General features: G+C 41.0%; 1 protein-coding gene and 1 pseudogene across 1 annotated transcript in view; both read left to right on the top strand.

The window, feature by feature from the left end:
- The first annotated feature begins 7,723 nt into the window (after nucleotides 1-7,723).
- LOC127221228 (60S ribosomal protein L21-like) lies at nucleotides 7,724-8,249 on the top strand (annotated as a pseudogene).
- A 2,630-nt stretch (nucleotides 8,250-10,879) lies between these two features.
- Slc12a1 (solute carrier family 12 member 1) overlaps nucleotides 10,880-21,755 on the top strand; it is an 80,737-nt gene continuing 69,861 nt past the window's right edge. The window contains exons 1-3 of the mRNA XM_051183506.1: nucleotides 10,880-11,311; nucleotides 18,480-18,614; nucleotides 18,757-18,832. Coding sequence (XP_051039463.1) covers nucleotides 10,904-11,311; nucleotides 18,480-18,614; nucleotides 18,757-18,832 — 619 coding nt within the window. The 5' untranslated portion in view covers nucleotides 10,880-10,903. The remainder of the gene's footprint in view (nucleotides 11,312-18,479; nucleotides 18,615-18,756; nucleotides 18,833-21,755) is intronic.

Genomic DNA, 21,755 nt, shown 5'->3' with positions numbered 1-21,755 from the left:
AAAAATCTTAAACCCTTTTAAATGCCATATTCTGAAGGTCTTTGAAAGGTTTGAAGATTATTTATCCATCTCAAGTATGTCTTTATATATCTAAAAAACCTAAATAACAACTCTAAATTTTGACTGTCATTGGTAATTATCTGTAACCTGTGCTAAATTATACATTACATTTCTAAATGAGCTATATAAACAGAATATGTAAACAAGAGAGAAATATACATATCACAAAATTGACCTTAAATTTTTATCAATAAATGAAAATCCAATCCAAAACAAGAGATTGGTTGTGATTATTAAACATTTTTAACTAGGCCCATTTAAATGAAAACAAATATTTATAAACAACATTTGGGAATTTGGGTATCATTCTTTCCAAACTGCTTCCTGCTGGTAGGGGGCACTGTCATGGGGATCTTAAAAAGACACAGAAATCCTGGCTGCAAGGCTGCCTTGTCCAAGCTGTTTTGAATGTTGGATCATCTGGGACACTATTTTAGGGGCTCTTGATTGATCAAACCATGTTAGTCTGGAAAGAATCCACAGCTTTTTGTTTTCTTTGGAAATAAAAATAGAAATCCTTTTCCCCAATAACCTGTCCTTAGACTTAAATTTTGGAGTCAAAGCATTTTTAAAATATATAAATTTGATTAACTTAGCAGCATTGATAATCAAATGTATTGTAGCAATTATTTCTTTCTTAGTAATTGAGCAATTCAAAGAAAATACCATAGCATACAGTATCCAGACTCTTTTAGTGCTTTCCATCTTCACGTGGCTTTCTTATTACTCTATTTTTTCTACTTTTATTTTTTTTTTATCTTTTGAGACAGGATTTCTCTGTGTAACTTTGGCTGCCCTGGAATTTACTCTGTACACCAGGTTTACTTGGAAATCACAGAGATCTGCCTGCCTCTGCCTCCCGAATGCTGGAATTAAAGGCATGTGCCACATATTTTTTTTTAAACCAGCTGTTCATACACACTATTGAATTGTTAGCAGTGCTTCTTTTTTTTTTAAATTTATTTTATATAACAAAGTCCATTTAAATGAAAACAAACATTTATAGACAATATTTGGGAATTTGGGCATTGTTCTTTCCAAACTACTTCCTGCTGGTAAGGGGCGCTATCATGGGGGATTCGAAGAAGATTCAGAAATCCTGGCTGTAGTCTGTAAGGCTGCTTTGTCCAGCTGTTTTGAATGAAGGATCACCTGGTACTCTGTTTCAGGTGGTCTGGCTTGACCAAACCACATTAGTCTGGAAGGAATCCACATCTTTTTATTTTCTGTGGAAACAAAAATAGAAATCCTTTTCCCCAGTAACTTGTCCTTGAACTTAAATTTTGGAGTCCCAGCATTTTTTTTTAATTTAATTTATTATTTTACATGTGGATCCCAGTTCCCTCTCCCTCCCGTTAGCTGTGCTTCTTAAAAGCCATGCATTTTTTTTTTTTTTTTTTTTTTTTGTAGCCATGCTGAGTCAGGAAACCCCCTTAAAGGAGCAGCACAAATCTCTGCTTGTCTCTAGTAAAACAGAGCCCTACTGAGAAAAATGCTGCTATCAGAAAGCCTTGCTTGTTTCTGTTCATTTGTTTCTAAAACCTGTTTTTAAGCTTTTGTTAAATTTTAAGTGGAAGAAGTTCTTGGGTCCACGTTGCGGCATCATTTTGTTACGAGTATGTTTTCCCTTAGGCCTGGCCCTAAAGCCGCGCCAGCCCCAAATAACACACAGAGATGCTGTATTAGATATAATGCTGTTCTATCTTAAATATTAACCCATTTCTACTAATCTAAGTATTTCTACATGGTCTCATCTTACCGGAGAGAGGGCCCGGACCTCTGTTCTATTGGTCTTACATGTTGACTCCTCCCTACTTCTTCCTGAAACTTCCTTGTCTCCTAGTCCCATCTATCTTGCTTTCCTATTGGCCAACAGTGCTTTATTTATTAACCAATACAAGAAACATTTACAGAATGATATCTCCCATCATTTATCAGTGTCTTTTTAAGTTTGAAAGTTATCATCCTTTTTACATGTAGGCATATGTCTGTGCGCCATGTGCTTGCCTGGTGCCATCTGAGGCCAGAAAAGGGAGTCAGATCCCCAGGAGCTGAAGTTATAGACACTTGCGAGCTACTACGTGTGCTCTAGCAAATGAACTCTCTTCCTGTGCAAGAAGTGATCTTAACCATTGAGCCATCTCTCCAGTACTTTCAGTTGCTTTCTAAAAATGCATAAGGGACTCCATTTTATTTAAAGTCAACTTTCTTAACATTGTAGCTGTAGTTTTAGAATATCAATCATAGGGGTACAGGAGTGAGATACTTGTTAGGAGGAGGACTATGGAGTTGTCTTAAAGTTAACTGAATTACAAAGAACACAGAACTTTATCTTGGATTTTATGTTTATTTATGGCAGTGGTTCTCAACCTTCCTAATGATGCAACTCTTTAATATAGTTCCATGTGCTGTGGTATTCCCCAGTCACAAAGTTATTTTCATTGCTACTTCATAACTGTAATTTTGCTACTGTTATAAATAATAATGTAAATATCTGGTATTTCTAATGGTCTTCAGCAACTCTTGTGAAAAGGCTTTGGACCCACTGAGGGATCTCAGTCCACAGGTTGAGAACCACTTAGAGTTTCAGAAAATGAATGTAGATCGTAGGGAAGTGGGTAATGCCCACAGATGTTGTATTTATCTCTTTGCAGTTGTAATGTTGGGCATTACCTCTTCTCAGGTAATTTTAAAAGCATGTTTTTATCTTTGAGAAAGTAGCATTTAAACCATATATGGTGGCTTTTGCCTATAACCTCAGCATTCAGGAAAGCTGAGGCAGAGGGGTTGCCATGAGTTCTGAGACAGCTTGAACTATACAGTGAGAATTTATCCCCCCACACACATGGAGGGGGACACATATAATGGGGAAGACACCGTAAGTATGCAGCTATGAAAGCAAGAGTTGAAATGAAGAACATATTACAGCTGTTTAAAGAATCAGATTTTATGGCCCTGGAGAAAGACCTTGAAGCTAGGACTTTACACAACAGGAACAGTTTATACTCTTTCTATTTATGCTATGATCTGCACATGCAAAAATGAAGTGAAAATTAGATGGAAATCCAGATCAGAAAAGCAGGGAGAACTACCTCCCAGCAAGTGAAAGGCAGTTAGTATTAACCATAAGACTATCACTTTCATGCTTGGCTTTCTATTTCAGTGTGTAGGCATGGATTTCTGTGTCCATAAACAACTCTGCACTTCCCACAGTGGGATAACAATATTCAGTGTCAATTTTATTCTGACCTATATCTGATACCTTCTAACATCTATGACGAGTTAAGAGGCCTTGAAAATATCTGCTTTGATAATTTCTTGCCCAATACCATACAAGGATGAAACTAAACTGGGTCTGTTCTGTACCTAGGTAGAGAATTGACTCCGGCAGGAACTCTGTGGAGCCACCACGATGCACCTGTGAATGATGAGTAGCACCTACTGCAGCAATTCCTCAGCTAAGATGAGTGTCAACGAGGTCTCTGCCTTCTCCCTGACTCTGGAGCAAAAGACTGGTTTCGCCTTTGTGGGCATCCTGTGCATTTTCTTGGGACTTCTTATTATCAGATGCTTCAAAATTCTATTAGACCCATATAGTAGCATGCCGTCTTCCACATGGGAAGATGAAGTCGAAGAGTTTGATAAAGGGACCTTTGAGTATGCACTTGCCTGATGGTGGCTCCAGCTTCATGTTTTTGTCCAGGTGACACTGGGACACATGACAGACACATTTGTAATTAGCTTGAGTGTGGTGCTGCAGAGAGGATCATTCCATTCACAAAACTCAATAAACATCTATGATTGATTTATCCATCGTGCTGTGTAAAATCTCATGTTCTTCCTGCCCACCGTCCCCCCCCCCCAGTGAAGGTTTCTATGCATAGATCAGAAGTATGACCTCTGCCACCTTGTTCCCTCCTACAATTTCTGCTCTTGCTGTCTTCTCTTTTCCACATGCCAGTGAGATAGCTGGGGGCTTCAGCAAAGCAAGCCCAGGTCTCCTCTCCACATTCCATACTGGAGCCACAATATAGATTTAGTAAATCTCTGTGTTGTGTGATACTATTTTTAGGGAGACATGAACACATGTCTACTCACACCAGATAGAGAACCAGTGATAGACAGGGGTTACCTACAGGAATATGGGTGAAAAGTTACTTACATGAGCAGAAATGTCTCAACAAGAGCTTCATCATCAAAGGTCCACCCAGCATGGATGACAGCTCACACAAGCTGGAGCATAGCCTGCACACAGTCTCACAGGTTGGAAAGTGTCTCTTCCAAGCAGCTCAGCTTGACTAAGATTGCCTCTCAGCAGTCCTTACAGCTTCTGTAAGGTTGGGGAAGGGGAAACTAGAGGATATGGTCAGTTTCAGATACTTTCTGAATCTTTCGTGTTGTTTATTTCCTAAACTTAGCAAGCTTCCCTGAAAGACGGAATGTTTCCCTCCACATAGGGTATTCTGTATCTTAGGGAACTTCCCTCCAAGACTGAGCCTTATCTCAGAGGAAATTGCTACAGAATACTTAGACTCAACGGTCTTTAGGCTCAAAAAAAAAAAAAAATATTATTTCTTAAACAGGGACCATAGGTCGGAAAGTTCACTACAGGACAACTTCAGAAAGCTAACACCCAAACCTTCCAACTCAGCAGCAATCGGAAAGTTCTCAGAATTCCCAGCATTCTTTTAGGGCTTGAAGACTCTCCTGTGGGAAAATGCGCTAGTCCAGAGTGCCTGCCAGTCCTGCCTCACACATACACTGGCTGCATTACCCTCCTCATGGCTAGCACTGAAGAGAGAGCTCCAGCATCACCCAGTAGAAGGGACGATTGTACTGAGGCAAGCAGTCCCGGCAGCAGCCCTGACACCACTGGAGCATGACTGCTCTGAGCTAGTTGACTAATCTAGCCCTGTGAGCTTCAGGGCAGAGATAGCCAGAGGGCTTGAATGGCCCTTTGAACTCCAATGTCCTAAAAATGCCACACGTGTCCCTGGAAAGTCAGAGAGCCTAGGTGAGGTTTGACCATATGCACATTTTTCAGGTCAGGAGTCAGGATTCTGATGCTGTCTCACCCAGCAACTAGCTTCATCTAGCTTCATAACTAGAAAGTGACCTCAGGACAGAGAGTTTTCCATATTTATGAAAGTAGGACGAGAAAGCTATCCTGTGTCTCTCAGGGATGCTGGCAAAAGGATGGAGACGGGAAACTCATGTGGAAAATCATAGAACATGTAAAAGTACCATGCTCTCCATCTGTCTCCACACCACTATAACCCATGGGTTGCACATGCCTCTGCCACACCTGAATTTTTCATGGGTGCTGGGGATCTGAACTCTGGGTACCTTTGCTTGCAAGACAGGCACCTTTCCCACTGAGCCAGTACCCAGGCCTTTACAACATTTTTTTTTTTTTTAACCAAGACTGCTACTCAGGTCTGTGGCATTCCAAAAGAGCAGCCACAGAGAAATTCCTGATAGAGATTTTTGTTTGTTTATTTTCCTAGTGGATTTACAAAATATCTGTGCTGGCTGTAGTTCTTCTGTATCAAGCCTTCCCATCAAGAAGGCTCTTGCTGCACTGGTTGGTACAAGCACACCTCACATCAACTGGTAATCTGGCCCAAGAATAACTCAGTAAATTGAGCTCAGCTGACCTCAATAGAAAGCATGTGTGCCTAAATACCAGGCACTGTCTCTGTGACATGGGCTTCTGAAGTACTCCCTCATATTCATGACCAACTTGCAGAGGTTCCATTTGCCCCAGAGATAACATTCACCAAGACTTTCATAAGGTCAGATTTTTATTTCAAAAGAAAAAAGGAGGGAAGGGAGGAAGGAGGAAGGAGGAAGGGAAGAAGGAAGGAAGGAAGGAAGGAATGAAGGAAGGAAGGAAGGAAAGAAGGCCAGACATATTTCATAAAGAATGCACCGTTTCAGGCCATCGACTCCCAGCACACTACCACCCCCAATCTCACTAAGAAGAGAACACACTGAAAGAAAGTGCTTGATCCATGGCTTTTGTTTTTATTGTATTTGTGCATCTTAGTCTTTTGTGAAGATGGGGATAGAAAAATGGTCATGATTTCCGGAGAAGTGATAACTATAAAAGGCTGGTTAGACTAATATGGAAACTTCAAGAAATGTTAACATGTCCACAGACAGATTGATGACCAATATCATAGCCAGATCAGCCTCTAATGCCACACCCAAGAGCCTGATAAGGAGAACAGAAAGAAAGGCTGAGTCTGCACTCCAGACAGTGTTCTTTCTCATCCCCGACCACCTCCGTCAAAGGCTTGAGTTCAGCTCGCCATCTAAAGTTGACTTGTGGATATTGTCACTTGATCCATATCCCCCAGACATCTCCCAGTCACTCTGAAAAGTCTCAATCCCCAGTCAGAGGTAACAGCCTCCAATGAAAATGTGTGCTTGATGGAAGACTGAACTGAAGGAATTCATATACACTGAAGTCAGACAAGCACACAGCAAGAAACGGAACCTGGCTTCGGAGGCGGTCGACCTCTGGTGGAGGAGGAAGACTGAAGAATGAATAATAAGGTAGTCCCGAAGGCAAGCAGGGGCTGGGTGATGTCAATCATCCTTGCACAGGGAACAAAACTTGTATGGGGCTCCAGCATCATCTCAGCAGTCTATTGATCTGTTAAGTCAGTAGCCCAGCGCACATTTCCACCCCCAGCTGAATCAGACATCTGACGACTTCCTATGCTGAATGTCTTCTACATAAGAGTTTGAACCCTTTACTGAGTAAGCAATTCTCCTCTATTTAAAGTCTTCATGAGAAGGTTAGGGCTGACAGGATTGGTCAGGGAATAAAGGCCTGACACTTGACTGTGAACTCCGGGACAGACATAGCAGAAGAAAACTGACTCCCTGAGGTTGCGGTCTGATCTCCATGTAGACCACATGTCACGTGCACTCACCCACCCCCCACGCAGAAGTAAATAGTTGCAAAAACAGAAGAATGAGAGACTATTGAGTTATCACTGTCTCTTTATAGTTCTACTTCTGATAGAACCGTATGGCATTAGCCTGACTGGGTCCCATGGCATTCACCTAGCTAAGAGCATTGAGGGGATTTCCTTTGGCATCTTGCATGCTCCTTTGTACAATTCTATGTTTGGTTATCAACTTACCTTTCCCTCCATTTTAATATGTATGAGTCCTACCTGTCTTTAATGGTTGGTCTCAGAATCATGGGTATGAATAAAAAAGAAAAAGTCACAAACCAGTAATAAATATTGATAACATAGTACAAGCAAGGACTATGTCCAAACCAATACAACTTAAACATAAATGTGAATTAGTTCATTTAATCCTCACAATAACTCAGTAAGCTGCATGCCATTACTGTCTGCATCCATGTTTGCATAAGAGAACATTAAAGCACACACAGTGAACTAGTCTCCTAAATTGCTCCAGACAGGAAGTGGCAGGACCAGAACTGAAGTCGAGCATTCTTCACCTGCAGCTCACACTTAACCGCTACATCATACCCAAACAGAGCCACCCAGGCAACTGAAAATCATTTGGATATCTTCTTATTAGACACAAAGAGGACCCATTCAATCACCCCGATTGAAAACCAATGACAGGCTTTTTTTTTTTTTTTTTTTTTTTTTTGGCCGCGGCAGCCATCTTCCAGTAACTCGCCAAAATGACAAACACCAAGGGAAAGAGGAGGGGCATTCGCTACATGTTCTCTCGGCCTCTTAGGAAGCATGGAGTTGCTCCTTTGGCCACGTATATGCGAATCTACAAGAAGGGTGATATTGTAGACATCAAGGGAATGGGCACTGTTCAAAAAGGAATGCCCCACAAGTGTTACCATGGCAAGACAGGAAGAGTCTACAGTGTCACTCAGCATGCCGTGGGCATCATTGTAAACAAGCAAGTTAAGGGCAAGATTCTCGCCAAGAGGATTAACGTGCGATTGAGCACATCAAGCACTCTAAGAGCAGAGACAGCTTCCTGAAGGAGAAGGACCAGAAGAAAAAGGAAGCCAAGGAGAAGGGCACCTGGGTTCAGCTCAAGCGCCAGCCTGCTCCACCCAGAGAAGCACACTTTGTGAGGGCAAACGGAAAGGAGCCTGAGCTGCTGGAGCCCATCCCATATGAATTCATGGCCTAATGTACAAAAAGAAATAAAGACCTGGACTGTAAAGGGTTTTTCTTAATAAAAAAAAAAATGACAGAACCTGTGTGGATGAATTGTATGTGCAGTCTTAGTCACCAACTCACAGATTGGAGCAGAAATTTCTGAGGAAACTAAAAAACTAGATGTGATTAAAAAACAAACAAACAAACAAAAACATCCTCCAAGCAGAGACAGAAAAACCACATAGTAGCACCATTGGCAAGTGTACCCAGTCCCTGGGAAGTGTACCCAGACCCTGGAAAGTGTACCCAGTTCCTGGGAAGTGTCCCCAGCCCCTGGGAAGTGTCCCCAGCCCCTGGAAAGTGTACCCAGACCCTGGGAAGTATCCCCAGCCCCTGGAAAGTGTACCAGCTGCTGGGAAGTGTACCCAGCCCCTGGGAAGTGTACCCAGCCCCCTGGAAAGTGTACCCAGCCCCTGGGAAGTGTACCAGCTGCTGGGAAGTGTGCCCAGCCCCTGGGAAGTGTACCCAGCCCCTGGGAAGGGTATCCAGTCCCTGGGAAGTATGTCCAGTTTGACTTGAGCAGCTTAAAGTAATTTTCTCACTAGGCAAAATCTTTTCAATAATCTACTCATGATATTCCTATCTGCTCACTTCCTATGCAGAGAAGAGGCAAGGTGAGTAAGTTAAAATGATTTCAGGTAACATTTCCTAGCTACAAAATATTGAGGCTATCTCTTAAGGGTAATATTCTGGTTCCTATGCTGAGCAATATAAGGTCACTGGGTCTCATCAAAAATAAGATGATGAGCTAGGCCTGGTGGCAAAGACCTTCTCCCAGCTACTTTGGAGACTGAGGCAGGAGGATGGCAAGCTCAAGGCTGCCTGGAGTACAAAGGAAACACAGGACCAGTGACAATTAGCAAGATGCTGTCTCAAAATAAAAAAAAAGTTTAGAAATGGGGTGGGAGAGCTCAGTGGTAGAGTATTTACTTAGCATGTGTGAAGCCCTGAGTTCAATTCTTATTGCAAGGAAGAGAGATAGAGACTGGAGACAGACACATGGACACAGACAGAAACAGAGACAGAAAGAAAGGCAGACAGTGGAACTAAATTTGTCTAGTCCCAAACAACTGAAGCAATAATTTTGAAGGATTTGCTGTTGGGCAATCTGTGAATTAAAGAAGCTTTGTTTTGTTTACTGTCTAAGAGGATTAATGATTTACTACTAGTTACTAGTTGATGTGGCTCCCCAGGGCTAATGACTGGCAGGGCTTCTCCCACTATTCCAGGCCAATGACTGAAAAGTCATCTCTTTCAAGAAGTTTTTAACCAATGAGAAGAAGCCTGAAGCTCTGGGCTGAAGTTAAGGTTCCATATATGCTTGTGCCGTGCTAGAGTGGGTTTCACTCCTCAGAAGACAGCTAGCTGCTGGATGGCAAGGTAAGAATCTGGGCTAGGCAAGATCCTAACCGTGTCAAAAAGTAGGCCCTGAGGACTGGGCTTGAAGATGTCAGGGACTGTGAGGTGTTAAATGATCTAAAAAGCTAAGAAATAGGGGCTTCACTGGTAATTTCACCAGGAAAGTTTATTTAAGAGTGTAAGTTATGTATGTTTGTTTCTTTATTAATTCAAAGAACTGTCTTAAATCATAGCACACGAGTTAAGTTGTTTGGTTATATTGTTCTCATTTTTCTAGCTTTCTTTGAAAAAAATAAAAATTTAAGATATCTACAAAGAAGTGTCACCCCAAGGACAGTATTTAAGGTTGGTATATCACTGTAGAATTGTGAGAACTATTGTGTGGTCTATTGAACTCACAAATTATTCCACTAAAAGGAATGAGTAGATTATAAGCCTTTACTGAGACCTAATAACTTATTTTCATATCCCAAACACTCATTTTTAAGGTTTCCATAACAGCATTTATGAAAAAGCACAAATATATGAGCAAATGAAATGTTTCAAAGGCTACTAAAAAATCTAAAATTTCACAATCATCTTGACAGACTTGTTTGTTTGTGTTTTTAATTTTCACATTCTAAAATGTGACTTTTTACTTGTTTCACATGTGAAAGTTTTTCTTAGACAAATTTAGCTTTGATGATGTGTGAACTTTTGTAACTAGCAAGATATACTTTTCAAAGTCTTTGTGTTTCCTATTTTATGTATCAGACAGTGCTATAAACATAAAATCCTTTGCAATTTTGGCACTTAGACAGTCTGCAAACTTTCCTACTGTCCTCAGTTACTAATATGCTTCTAAAAGTCCCAGTGACTTCCAAGCAAACATGACAGACAGTCCCATGTTAGTGACTTCATTGGAATTTCTGTTTGCAGAAACCAGTCCCTGGTTATTAGGATTTAGTTGCTCAGATAGCAAGGATTCGTGGACAGGTAATTTTTAGTGGAGCAAATTTAAAATTACAATTTCATCTTATGAAAGACAAGTATACCTTAAATCAGAGCCCTTCTTAAACATGTTTCTATGTATTGCCTGGAACAAATATAATTTTCTTTCTTAGTAACAGCTTTGAAGATCATTCTGAAGATTAAATGGGAGACAATACAACAACAATACAGCAGGAACCTAATTATTGAGTCGTCTAGAACCAAAGCCGAGTGTTCCATATTGTAACCACATTATTGTGTTTTGAAGCAGAAATATATAGTTCTTAAAAAAAAAAAGCCCATAAAGTAGGTAATTCCAAAGTAGGCTCTAGAAGATGTCAGTGAACACCCCTTCCAACTCAGTGCCCAGTAGTACCAGTCGTTTTCAAGTCCATGTCATAAATGAGGGCCACGGTAGCGGTGCAGCCATGAGTGACAGCACAGACCCCCCACATTATGAAGAGACCTCTTTTGGAGATGAAGCCCAAAACAGACTGAGAATCAGCTTTAGGCCTGGCAACCAGGAGTGCTATGACAGCTTCCTCCAAAATGCAGACGCTGCTAAAACAGACACCACATTTCATGTCTATGACTCTCACACAAACACATACTATCTGCAAACCTTTGGCCACAACACCATGGATGCTGTCCCCAAGATTGAGTACTACCGCAACACAGGGAGCGTGAGCGGACCCAAGGTCAACCGGCCCAGCCTGCTGGAGATCCATGAACAGCTGGCCAAGGTAAGCTTGAAGGGCATGTTAAGTGTCCTTCCTCACCATTCCCTCATGGTAATAACACCACACATGTAGTGGTCAAATGAAGAGGACTGGCCCATGCCATCCATCTTCCTTACATAGCCTTCTCTCTGGTTACCAAGAAACAGAAAATGCCCTGGTGCTTCACAAATGTTTACTCAAGTGGGAGAAAAATGCAGACTGAACTCGGAAAGTGAGGCAACGATTCTTACGGTGTTTGCAGTAGGGTTTACTCAAGTCCCACGTGGCTGAACATGCCACACTGAATCCTAAGCTGCTTCCGCTGTAGTGTCACCTTCGTTCAAACAACTCCACAGCCATTCTTAAACAAGCAAGGTGCTGTTGCAGTTAATTTGTGGGAGCCAGTGGTGGTGTGTCCTCAAGACATAGCTACCCTGGTGGCTGAGCCTGAGTGACAATTACTTTTTCTATTCTTTAAAGAAAGAACAGAAATGCCTAAGATTCAGCCCTTGGGTTCCTCCTCTTCATACCTTTGCCTGAGGCCCCTCTACTAGATTTAAGCTCAGAAGCACAGAGGCCAGACTTCCTATTTAAAGAATGCAAAAGGGTTTCAGTGTCTCGGAAGATTCTAGTCTTGTACTCATTTAGAAGCTTAAATTTCTTCTGTGACTTCCTACGAGATTTGTTGACAGACTCTCCTGCCTTTCTGTCAGTTTGTAATGATGGTTACTTTTGGTTTTACATGTCTCTGTGTGTGGCACCGTGCACGTGGGCCTATTTGCATGTGCTTGCACACGTGTGTGCAGGTATATGTGGAAGTCTGAGGTTGATATTGGGTGTGTTCCTCTATTTCTCCAGCTTATGTATTAAGGCAGGATCTCTTGTTTGAACCCAGAGCTTGGTGATTCAAGTAGACGAGCTCGCTTCCTGTGGAGATCTCCTGTCTCCACTTCCTTAGTGCAGAAACTGCAGGTGGGACACCATAGTGGCCAATTTACAAGAGTGTGGAGATTCAAAGCCAGCCCCTCACACTTACTGGCAAGTGCATTGTCTACTGAGCCATCTTCCCACCCCTGAATATCACTTTTTGGAACATGGTTATACTCTAGGAAGGATATTACATTCTCAAATATTGTTTACTTACTTATGCCCAAACTTCCAGGAAAACAAAGAATGCCCAGTGTCTTTCATAATCACTCAATTATTCACTCTGGTTCTTAAAGGTTAAGCAAACAGGGCATGGTGGCTCAGACATTTAACCTCAGCACTCTGGAGGCAGAGGCTGGAGGATCTCTAAGTTTAAGGCCAGCCTGGTCTACAGAGTGAGTTTCTGCATAGACAGGGCTACAAAGAAAAAACTTGGTCTTAGAAAGAAAACAGAAAAGAGAGACAGAGGCAGAGAGAGAGAAAGAAAGAAAAAAAGAAAGAAAGAAAGATAAGGAAGGAGGGAAGAAGGAGAGAAGAAGGAAGAAAGGAAGGAAGGGGAGGGAGGGAGGAGGAGGAAGGAAAGAGGAAGGAAGAAGCTATAGTTTCCCATAATTCCCAACGCCCCACTCAGGATGAGTTCTCTTGGGAATGATTCAGAAAAATCACTGACTTCTTTTGGTTTCTTCTCACCTTCTTCCCAGAGGAAAAAAACATCTCCAAAATTTACTCCCCGAGCTGCATGAGGTCCAATTCCATGCTAGGACTTCCAGAAGATATAAGTCTTTCCTCTTCCCATACTAAGCAATAAATGCAGCTTTAATCACACGCCTTCTAAGGGGAACTGAAAGCAGAATGCTTTTTATGAAGTAAAATCTCCTCAGATGCCAAGTGATCACTGCATTCTTTGATGTGGAGAGCTCTCCAAGGTCGACTGTGTCGGGAAGGGAGTAGAGCTCAGAACAATGTAAAGGCCTTGGTCTTATTCCATCTGTTCAAAAATGATAAGCCATAGCAAACAGCTTCCAAAGTGCTGGGTCAAAGGCAGCTCCGGCATTCTAACTGTGCAGCCATTGAGCTGTCATGCTGAAATACCACTGCTTCTGAGTTTATTCCCCTAACTTAAAGATCTTCACAAGCTTCAGAACTTACATATAAGCTCCCTTTCTCTTTAGAATGCTGGTGCTAAGAGCAACATTCCTCCCACTCCACTACAACCCTTTTCCTGAGGGTGCTGAAGATTGCACCAAAAGTTTTGTAGATCCTGGGCAAGTGTACAGTCACTAAGCCTTATCACTTGTTGGCTTTATTTTGTTTTAAATTTGAACTTTAATTCTGAGTATCAAATGGTCTTCCCTTCTCTTCAAATGCATTTTATTATCTCCTCACTGAATCTGCAGTACACAAATAGAAGTCTTGGTGAATGGATAATCATTCCATAGAGTTAAAAATGCACTTATGAAAGGTCATCATTTATGGAAACAGGATATAAACAAGCAAATTAATTCAAATTAAGAAAGAAAGAAAAGAAGGAAGGAAGGAAGGAAGGAAGGAAGGAAGGAAGGAAGGAAGGAAGGACAGCTACAGGAAAAATGCAATCACAAAACTTTGCTTCTTTGAGACATTGGCTGCATCCAGATGTCTGCGAACCCCTGGGCAGAGCTTAGCAACCCTGAGATCCCCACAAACCTCCATTCATGCCATGTTCAATATTCAGATGAGACATTGAATTTGTTCTTCCAGCAGACAAAGGAAGCACTTATCCAAAAGTGAAACCAAGACTCCCTTTACCACATAAAGGGTGATTTTGCCTTTAACTACTTTGAGGTAATATTTTCAAAAGAAAAAAAATCTTGGATGTGTTCTCATTTTTACCTCCTAAGAAAGCAAAAATAGCTTGCTGGAGGATATGCCCTGGATTAATTTCATGACAAAATTAGATTCATGTGTAGTTTATAAGGTACAGAGCCTTTTTGCTCCTATATATCACAGCAAGTCAAAAAGATGGCATCAGTTCTTGTAAATTTACTATTGAACATTAGTCACAAAAGAAAATATACATTCAAGGTCACTGGCCCCCAGCCCTTGCCATAAATATACTTAAAACTTCAAAACACTAGCAAGTTCTATTTATCTATAAAAAGAGAGTTGCAGGCCCTACGTAGACTCTACTTTTGATCATTTAGAAAATTATTGTTGTACTAAATTCTATGTATAGTGGTTTCCCTACCTTGCATGTAGAATGTTCTTTTTTGTAGCATGTTCTAAAGTCCAAGTGACAGACTGAAGAATTATGAAACTATGATCAGGAATGGCATCCGTCAGGGGGAAAAAAATCTTCATTTAATGGAAAAAAATTTAAATATTTTTTTTTAAATTTTTATTTTTTATCCTAGTTTATTTTGGGTTGGGGGCTGTTTGGTTTGTTGTTGTTGTGTACAGCTATTATTGCTCTCATTCTTCAAATCTAAGGGCCAGAGTCATCTCTGGCATCCATCAGAGAACACAGCAATCTCCTATGTTTTCCTCATTGGGTTTTGCCAGAGGTGTAGGTTGTATTCCCAAAACCACTTCTAGAAATGCAAGTGACTTCTCACATGATCCCCAGCCATGGGAATAGTTACTAACTAGAACACTGGTAATTGTAGAAGTGGCTTCTCTAATTAATTTGAAGAAAAGAATTCTCTAAACAAACAATCCCTTCAATATTCATATTAGCACACATGTAATTTCCATGCTTTTGAAGACTGTGTTGTCATGGGAAGTAAAAGCTGTGGCTGTGGCTGGGAGATGGAGACAGGTGAAAAACACTTGAAGTATTCGTTATCTGGTATAGATGCACAGGGCTGTGTCCTACAGGTGTGTGTGTGTGAGAGAGAGGGGGGGGGGGATTGAGAGAGAGAGAGAGAGAGATCTCCGGGTGCAGGTGCTCTGGGACCAGTCAGCCTGCTTATACATCAGCAAACAACAAAAGAAACTGTTTCAATCAACATGAAATGCAGGGGTCAACACCTATGGTCATCCTCTGACCTTCATACACATGCCATTCACTCATGCACACAAATAGATGCATCTGTGCACACACACCATCTACATCACAAATACATACATTGTATATACTCATTCACACACATCAGAAACAGACACGTTGTATACACACATACAAATGAAAGTAAAAGCTACAGGTGAGTATTAGCTGCTTTATGTGTCTAGAATTGCTTAAAAGAAAAACGCTTTTTAATTGGTGTGTGCAAAGCATCTAACGCTTTCTTCAGAAATTTACTTCACTGTGTGGGCCTGGGTTGAGCTGACTGATAGCTGACCTGTAACAACTGAGCACTGGAAATGAGGTGAGGTTAGACGAAGTCATGATGTGCTGTCAATGGAAAATACACACTGGATTTTAGAAACTTAGAATGAAAAGTACTTATATAAAGCCTGCCTGATACTTTATACCGACTTTAGTGCATCTAAAATTCCTTGTGATTCCAGCCCATTTTACAAAGTGAGTGACTATAGTTGCTAATACACATTTATGCTTCAAATATCTATAATACAATTTCCTCTAAGAATTTTAAAATTTGATTATATCTAAACTTAAACAATTTCATCTGAAGATTTCTTTCTTTCATAGTATCTGCTTTTTCTCTTTCCTAAGGGCTGAGAGCAGATCTCAACAGCAAAACATAGACCAGTGGTTCTTAACCTGTGGGTTGCAACCCCATTGGGGGGAAATGACCTCTTCACAGTTGCCACCTGAGACCATGGGAAACACAGATAATTATTTACATTACAACTCATAACGGTAGGAAGATTACAGTTAGGAAGTAGCAATAAAAGTGATTTTATGTTTGGGGTCATCATCACATGAACTACATTAAAGAGTTGCAGCATTAGGAAGGTTGAGAGCTGCTGCACTAGACCCTGGGTTAAATCCTCAGCATGAACAATATGTTTAAAATCAATCAAAAGTAGTTATTAGAAACTCCTTAATTGCATGACTCACTTGTGTTCAAAGCTCACATAGAGGATCCAGTTCTGCTCAGCCAGATCGGCATCTTTGGACTTTGTTTATTTTTATTTTACATTGGCGTGGGAACGTAAAGTCAGCTTTCAATTATCTGTGCAACTGGGGACTGAGAATGCTTAAGACTAAGACACTCCCGAGTAACACTAAGTTGGAACTATAATTTTCAACTTCCTTTGTTGCTCAGTTTCTCCTCGTTACTGTCATAGAATAGTAAGCAGCTCAGTCTATGGGCTGAGACTGTACCGGTGCTGGGATGATGGACTCGCATGCCCTGGACTCAGTCCCTCAGCATGACAGAAAGGGGAGGGGGAAAAAGGACATGGCTTGAGATTCATTCTTTCCCTTTTAAAGTGGGTCCTGCACAAAGGCATCAATGAAATACAGATAACAAAGACTAAATAAAGTACCTGACATTATTCATATATATGCAGAAGAAAAATCAGACACTGAGAGCTATTCTTAATTTGAAATAAATATATTTTCTCCCCACATTCTATTCAAGGGCTATCATACAAAAAAAAATCTTTCAAAAGGAAGTTTTTGAAAACTGTCTACAGAGACAAAATTATATACTAATTTTTAAGAAATTGTTTATGTATAGTTCTTTTTGTTTTTACTGAGTCAATTTTACTGGTTGCCAGCCATGAGACCTCTTTACAATGCAAGCACGTTCTAAAATTTCCAAGGAAGGAGATATGAATCTATAAGAAATTTGTTTTTGCTCTTGGAGCTCGGGGAGGCTGGCAGAAAACAGGGAAGGAGGATTGTAGGAGACAGAGGGGCCGAAGCACCAGGAAAACAAGGCCCACAGAATCAATTCACTAGGGTTCATAGAGCTCACAGAGACAGAAGCTGTAAGCATGGTCTGCATGGGTATACACTAGGACCTCTGCATATGCGTATGACCATTTAGCTTGATGTTTTTGTGGGACTCACAACAGTGTCAGTGGGGGTATCTCTGACTCTTTTGCCTGTTCTTAGGACTCTTCTCTTCCTGCTGGGTTGCCTCATCTAGCCTTGATGTGAAGGTTTGTGCCTAGTCTTGTTGTATCTTATTATGCTGTGTTCGGTTGATATCCCTGAGAGGCTTGCTCTTTTGTGAAGGGAAACAGAAGGGATTGGGTAGAGGGGAAAGAAACTAGAAGGAGGAGTGGAGGGAGGAAAAACTGCAGTCTGGATATATTGGAAGCAAAACAAAATACTAAATTAAGTTAAAGTTAAAAAAAAAAAAAGAAGAAGAAGTTTCCTTTTGAGGTTGGAGTTTAGCTATTTAGGGCTTGCTTTTTTTTTTTTTGCTTCCCCAGAGGACCTGGGTTCTATTTCCTGTACCCACATGGTGGCTCACAACCATCCATAACTCTAATTCCAAGGCATCTCAGGTCTATTCTGGCCTCTGTCCACAACAAGAGCACACACGGTATACATATGTGCATGCAGGCAAACATTCATACATGCAAAATATAAAGTTAATGAAAGTTCCATTACAGGACGAGTACTCTTGCAGTCACACAGTTCCTCTAGCCTTCTGTAGACCACCAGAAGCTGCTATCTGTGTGCGTAGAGAAAACACTTCTATGGGCTTTACCATTTACTCCTCTTAAGACTCTGGATGAACAGTTTATTGTAATTACTTAGCTTATTTTTAAGCAAAGTTGTAGTTGATTAAGAAACCACTTTAACAGAGTTAAGTATTGGCAGAGAGGGAGTTTGGGAGAGATTGTATTCTCATCTGAAAATTAATTTGAAGAGAGATTGAGAATGAGGCAGAGAGGAGGGATCGTTTAAGTAACCAAATGAAACAAATTGGAGGGGAAGAATTCCAGCTACTCTACATCTGGGAAGCTTATCACTCTGGTCCTCCTAACATGTGACACAAAAGACCCTCATCTGGCCTTGCCTGGCTACCCTCTCTTGACTCCGTTTTCTTGTTTTTATCCTTTTGCATGATAAATTCATTTAAGTCTGACCACTTTTATGTTGTTAGTGGCAGGATGGTCCAGGTTCTGTCTACCATCCTACAGCCTTAGCCATGGTTGAGAATGACTCGCACAAGGAGCCCACTGGCTCCCAGGGTAAGAAACAATAACAACATTATTTGCTAAAGTTATTGAAATACTTTTCTTCTAGAGTTTTGTGGCCACTGTTTTGATTTGGCTAGGAAAATGTTAAGAAACTGTTTAATCCACCACTGTTTGTTTGTTTCTTTCTTTCTTTGTTTTTCCCTCTATAAAAATGCAGAATGTGACCGTGGCCCCTGGTTCAGCTGACAGGGTTGCTAATGGCGATGGGATGCCCGGAGATGAACAAGCAGAAAATAAGGAAGAAGAAGACACCTCTGGGGTTGTGAAGTTTGGATGGGTGAAAGGCGTGCTGGTGAGAAATCTTCTATGTGTACAAAGGAGCACCGTATGCTGGGTGATCCCATGGGATTCACCAGCCAGCCCTGGACACCAGATTTACAAAGGGGGCTGGTACTTGCCCCGGGACCCTTTTTCATCCTCACTTTCATCCACAGGTAAGATGCATGTTGAACATCTGGGGAGTCATGCTCTTCATTCGCCTCTCCTGGATTGTTGGAGAAGCCGGAATTGGTAAGCAATTTCTCCTCCTAAATGCTTTTTATGTAAATTGCAAGCTTAATAACAAACCAGGTTCACTATCAATGCTGCAGAAGATGAAGGTCACAGAAGGCATTTACACTTGAGAATAATTTTTTTTTTGCTTTGCCTTTCACAATGCCAGGGAGGAAAGGTGCTAGCTCCTGTGAGACTGGAATTTTCCAGTTTGCCCGACAGGGGAAGGAATGGTCATGAGAATATTTCTACCTTTCTATAGAGTTTCAAGCATATGGGTATATAAAGCATATTTATTTCAAATAACTATGGTCACACTTTGGGTTATATTGACAGTCACATTGTATGTGCCTCAAACTATCCCACTTATGAAGGCTGGCAAAACTTGACAAAAACAACAGGTGGGAAAGTGGTCAGAATGTATGTACAACTATATATGTGATCTGAATAATAAAAATGCTCCGTTGCTGAACATTTTCCAAAGAAAGTAACTGTGTTGCTATCAGATATCAGCAGAAAATAGTGACTGTTACTAAAATATTCCCAACTATAAGCTTAAATGACTCCAGTCATTGCAAATTATTCCTTGCAATGTAGGTAACCAATGTTTTTTTCAGAATAGGAAAAAATTCTATTATTTTAAGAGTGATGATTTAATGCTTTTCAATTACGTACCACTTAAAAACTCAGCCATTGTGTGGTTGCTGGGAATTGAACTCAGGACCTCTGGAAGAATAGTCAATGCTCTTAACCTCTGAACCACCTCTCTGTGAGTTCAAGACCAGCCTAGTCTACTTAGTGAGTTTCGGGACAGCCACCAAAGCTACAGAGAAATCCTGTCTCGAAAAAAACAAAACAAAACAAAACAAAAAAATATATATATATATGTGTGTGTGTGTGTGTGTGTTTGAAAAACTTATTTGAGTTTTACCTAAGTTCCCAAGTTACTGTGATAAAAATCAGCAACGTTCTATTTTGTACACTGGAAAAAGATGGATTGTATGTTGAGCAGAGACTTAGAAGTAAGTATGGAGAACACAGGAGTTCAGCTGTGCCTTCTTATGCAGCTCAGGAAGACATCTCAATTTGTGTATGGAAAGTACCTGGTGTTATCTGCCTCCTTCAACACACCTTTAGAACTAACAGTTAAGAAGTGGAGAGGAAGGCTCCCCTCCAACAGGGAGCCCTGAGCCAGCCCCACCGTTTTTTTCCACGTTTCTTGTTCAGCATCTGTTATGTGCCTGACAAAAAAAGGCTGCTTGCCGGTTTGATGATGCGTAGCAAATGAATGCCTACAGCCTCGGGGCCCAAAATAAGTAGATGCTGTTCCATGGAAAATCTGCAGCTTAATATTGCCAGGGCTTTGCTCCAGGGCTTCATGCAAAATTAGGTTTTTAAGGGCAGTTTAGTAACTTATTGAGATCATCAAGATGCAGTTCTTTGTGTGGAGGTGGGAGCACAGACAGCCAAAGGCAAGAGTAATTCTTTCTAATGTATGTATTTAACACCCATATGTTTGGGCAACAATCTGCACTTTAGTCAGATCTTCACAGTGAATCCAGTTTCACGTTTATTGCAAAGGTATAAAGGACCCTCTCTCTGCTAAGCAGTTTGCTTCACTTTTAGATATTAGTGTGTCTCAACAAAATCCTTTCATTTGTATAGTGGAATCACACATAGAATTCAGTAGCAATCACTCTAACCTAACAGTGTGCCTTGAGTTTTCTGTTGATTGGAGTTGTTGGTGTTGCTTTTTCTCATGCTCTTTTAAGTCTCAAAGCATCAAATTTGTCAGAAGTAGAAACATCTTATCAATCTACATTGGTTCCATATGGGGCTTTGTGTATGACTCGTTTTCTCACCCATTTTGCTGACTTCTCTCAGTGATGCAGACATTCCTCTCTAGGGTCTAGATTGAATTCAGGTCCTGGATCATTTTTTTTTTGCCAGAACTTTTGAAATCTTCATCTGGTACATGCCCAATGTCAGCATCTTTGGTTTGGATGACTCTTCTGTGGAGGGGTCTTCTTCTTGAGCTTCCTACTACTCTTTCTTTCTTTTTTAAAGATGTTTTTATTTATTATGTATGCTGTGTCCTGTCTGCATGTATCCCTGCAGGCCAGGAGAGGGCACCAGATCTCATTACAGATGGATCTGAACCACTGTGTGGTTGCTGGGAATTGAACACACAACCTCTGGAAGAGTAGCCCATGATCTTAACCACTCAGCCCATGATCTTAACCACTGAGCCATCTTTCCAGCCCCGAGTTTTCTACTCTTAAGACACACACACACACACACACACACACACACACACACACACAGAGAGAGAGAGAGAGAGAGAGAGAGAGAAAGAGAGAGAGAGAGCTGTCCAGGGGAGACTGTGTTTGGCTTACTTCTCCCTATATGGGAGAAGAAAAGATACAAATACAAGTATTTTCTTCTTGTTTTAGGCATAGGTTATATATTTGCAAGCCCAGACCCTGAGAATAAGCCAAGATGAATCTGGTGACAGTAGTTACAGTGCACAGGCAGCCATTCTGGGACTCTGAGTCTGGGCTACCCCATCACATAATGGACTGAGTTGATAATGCTGTCCAGGGGTTCCACTCTTTGGACACCTTTCTGGGGAAGTATCATTTCTAATAAACTCAACATTAGTCAGGGAAGTTGCGTGTGAAAAGGCGATGTGACCTGAAGCAAGTCACTTACACTCTACGTTTTACTTTGCAGGCAAACATAGGAAAATGAGTTAATTCTCCCCCATTCAATTATTTGAAGATATAGCAAAAAGAAAAAGAAAAAAATCTTGCTGAATGGGCAGATACAAGTTGAGATGAGCTGAGACTAAACCACTCATCTCACTACAGGATGAGCAACAATTATGTGGAGTGAAATTGAAGAGTGCAGACGCCTGGGATTCACTTTCAAAGCTCTGAAC

The sequence above is a fragment of the Phodopus roborovskii genome, unplaced genomic scaffold (genome assembly GCF_943737965.1).
Source record: "Phodopus roborovskii unplaced genomic scaffold, PHOROB, whole genome shotgun sequence".
In the NCBI taxonomy this organism is placed as follows: Eukaryota; Metazoa; Chordata; class Mammalia; order Rodentia; family Cricetidae; genus Phodopus; species Phodopus roborovskii.
This window is presented reverse-complemented; position numbering and strand designations above follow the sequence as displayed.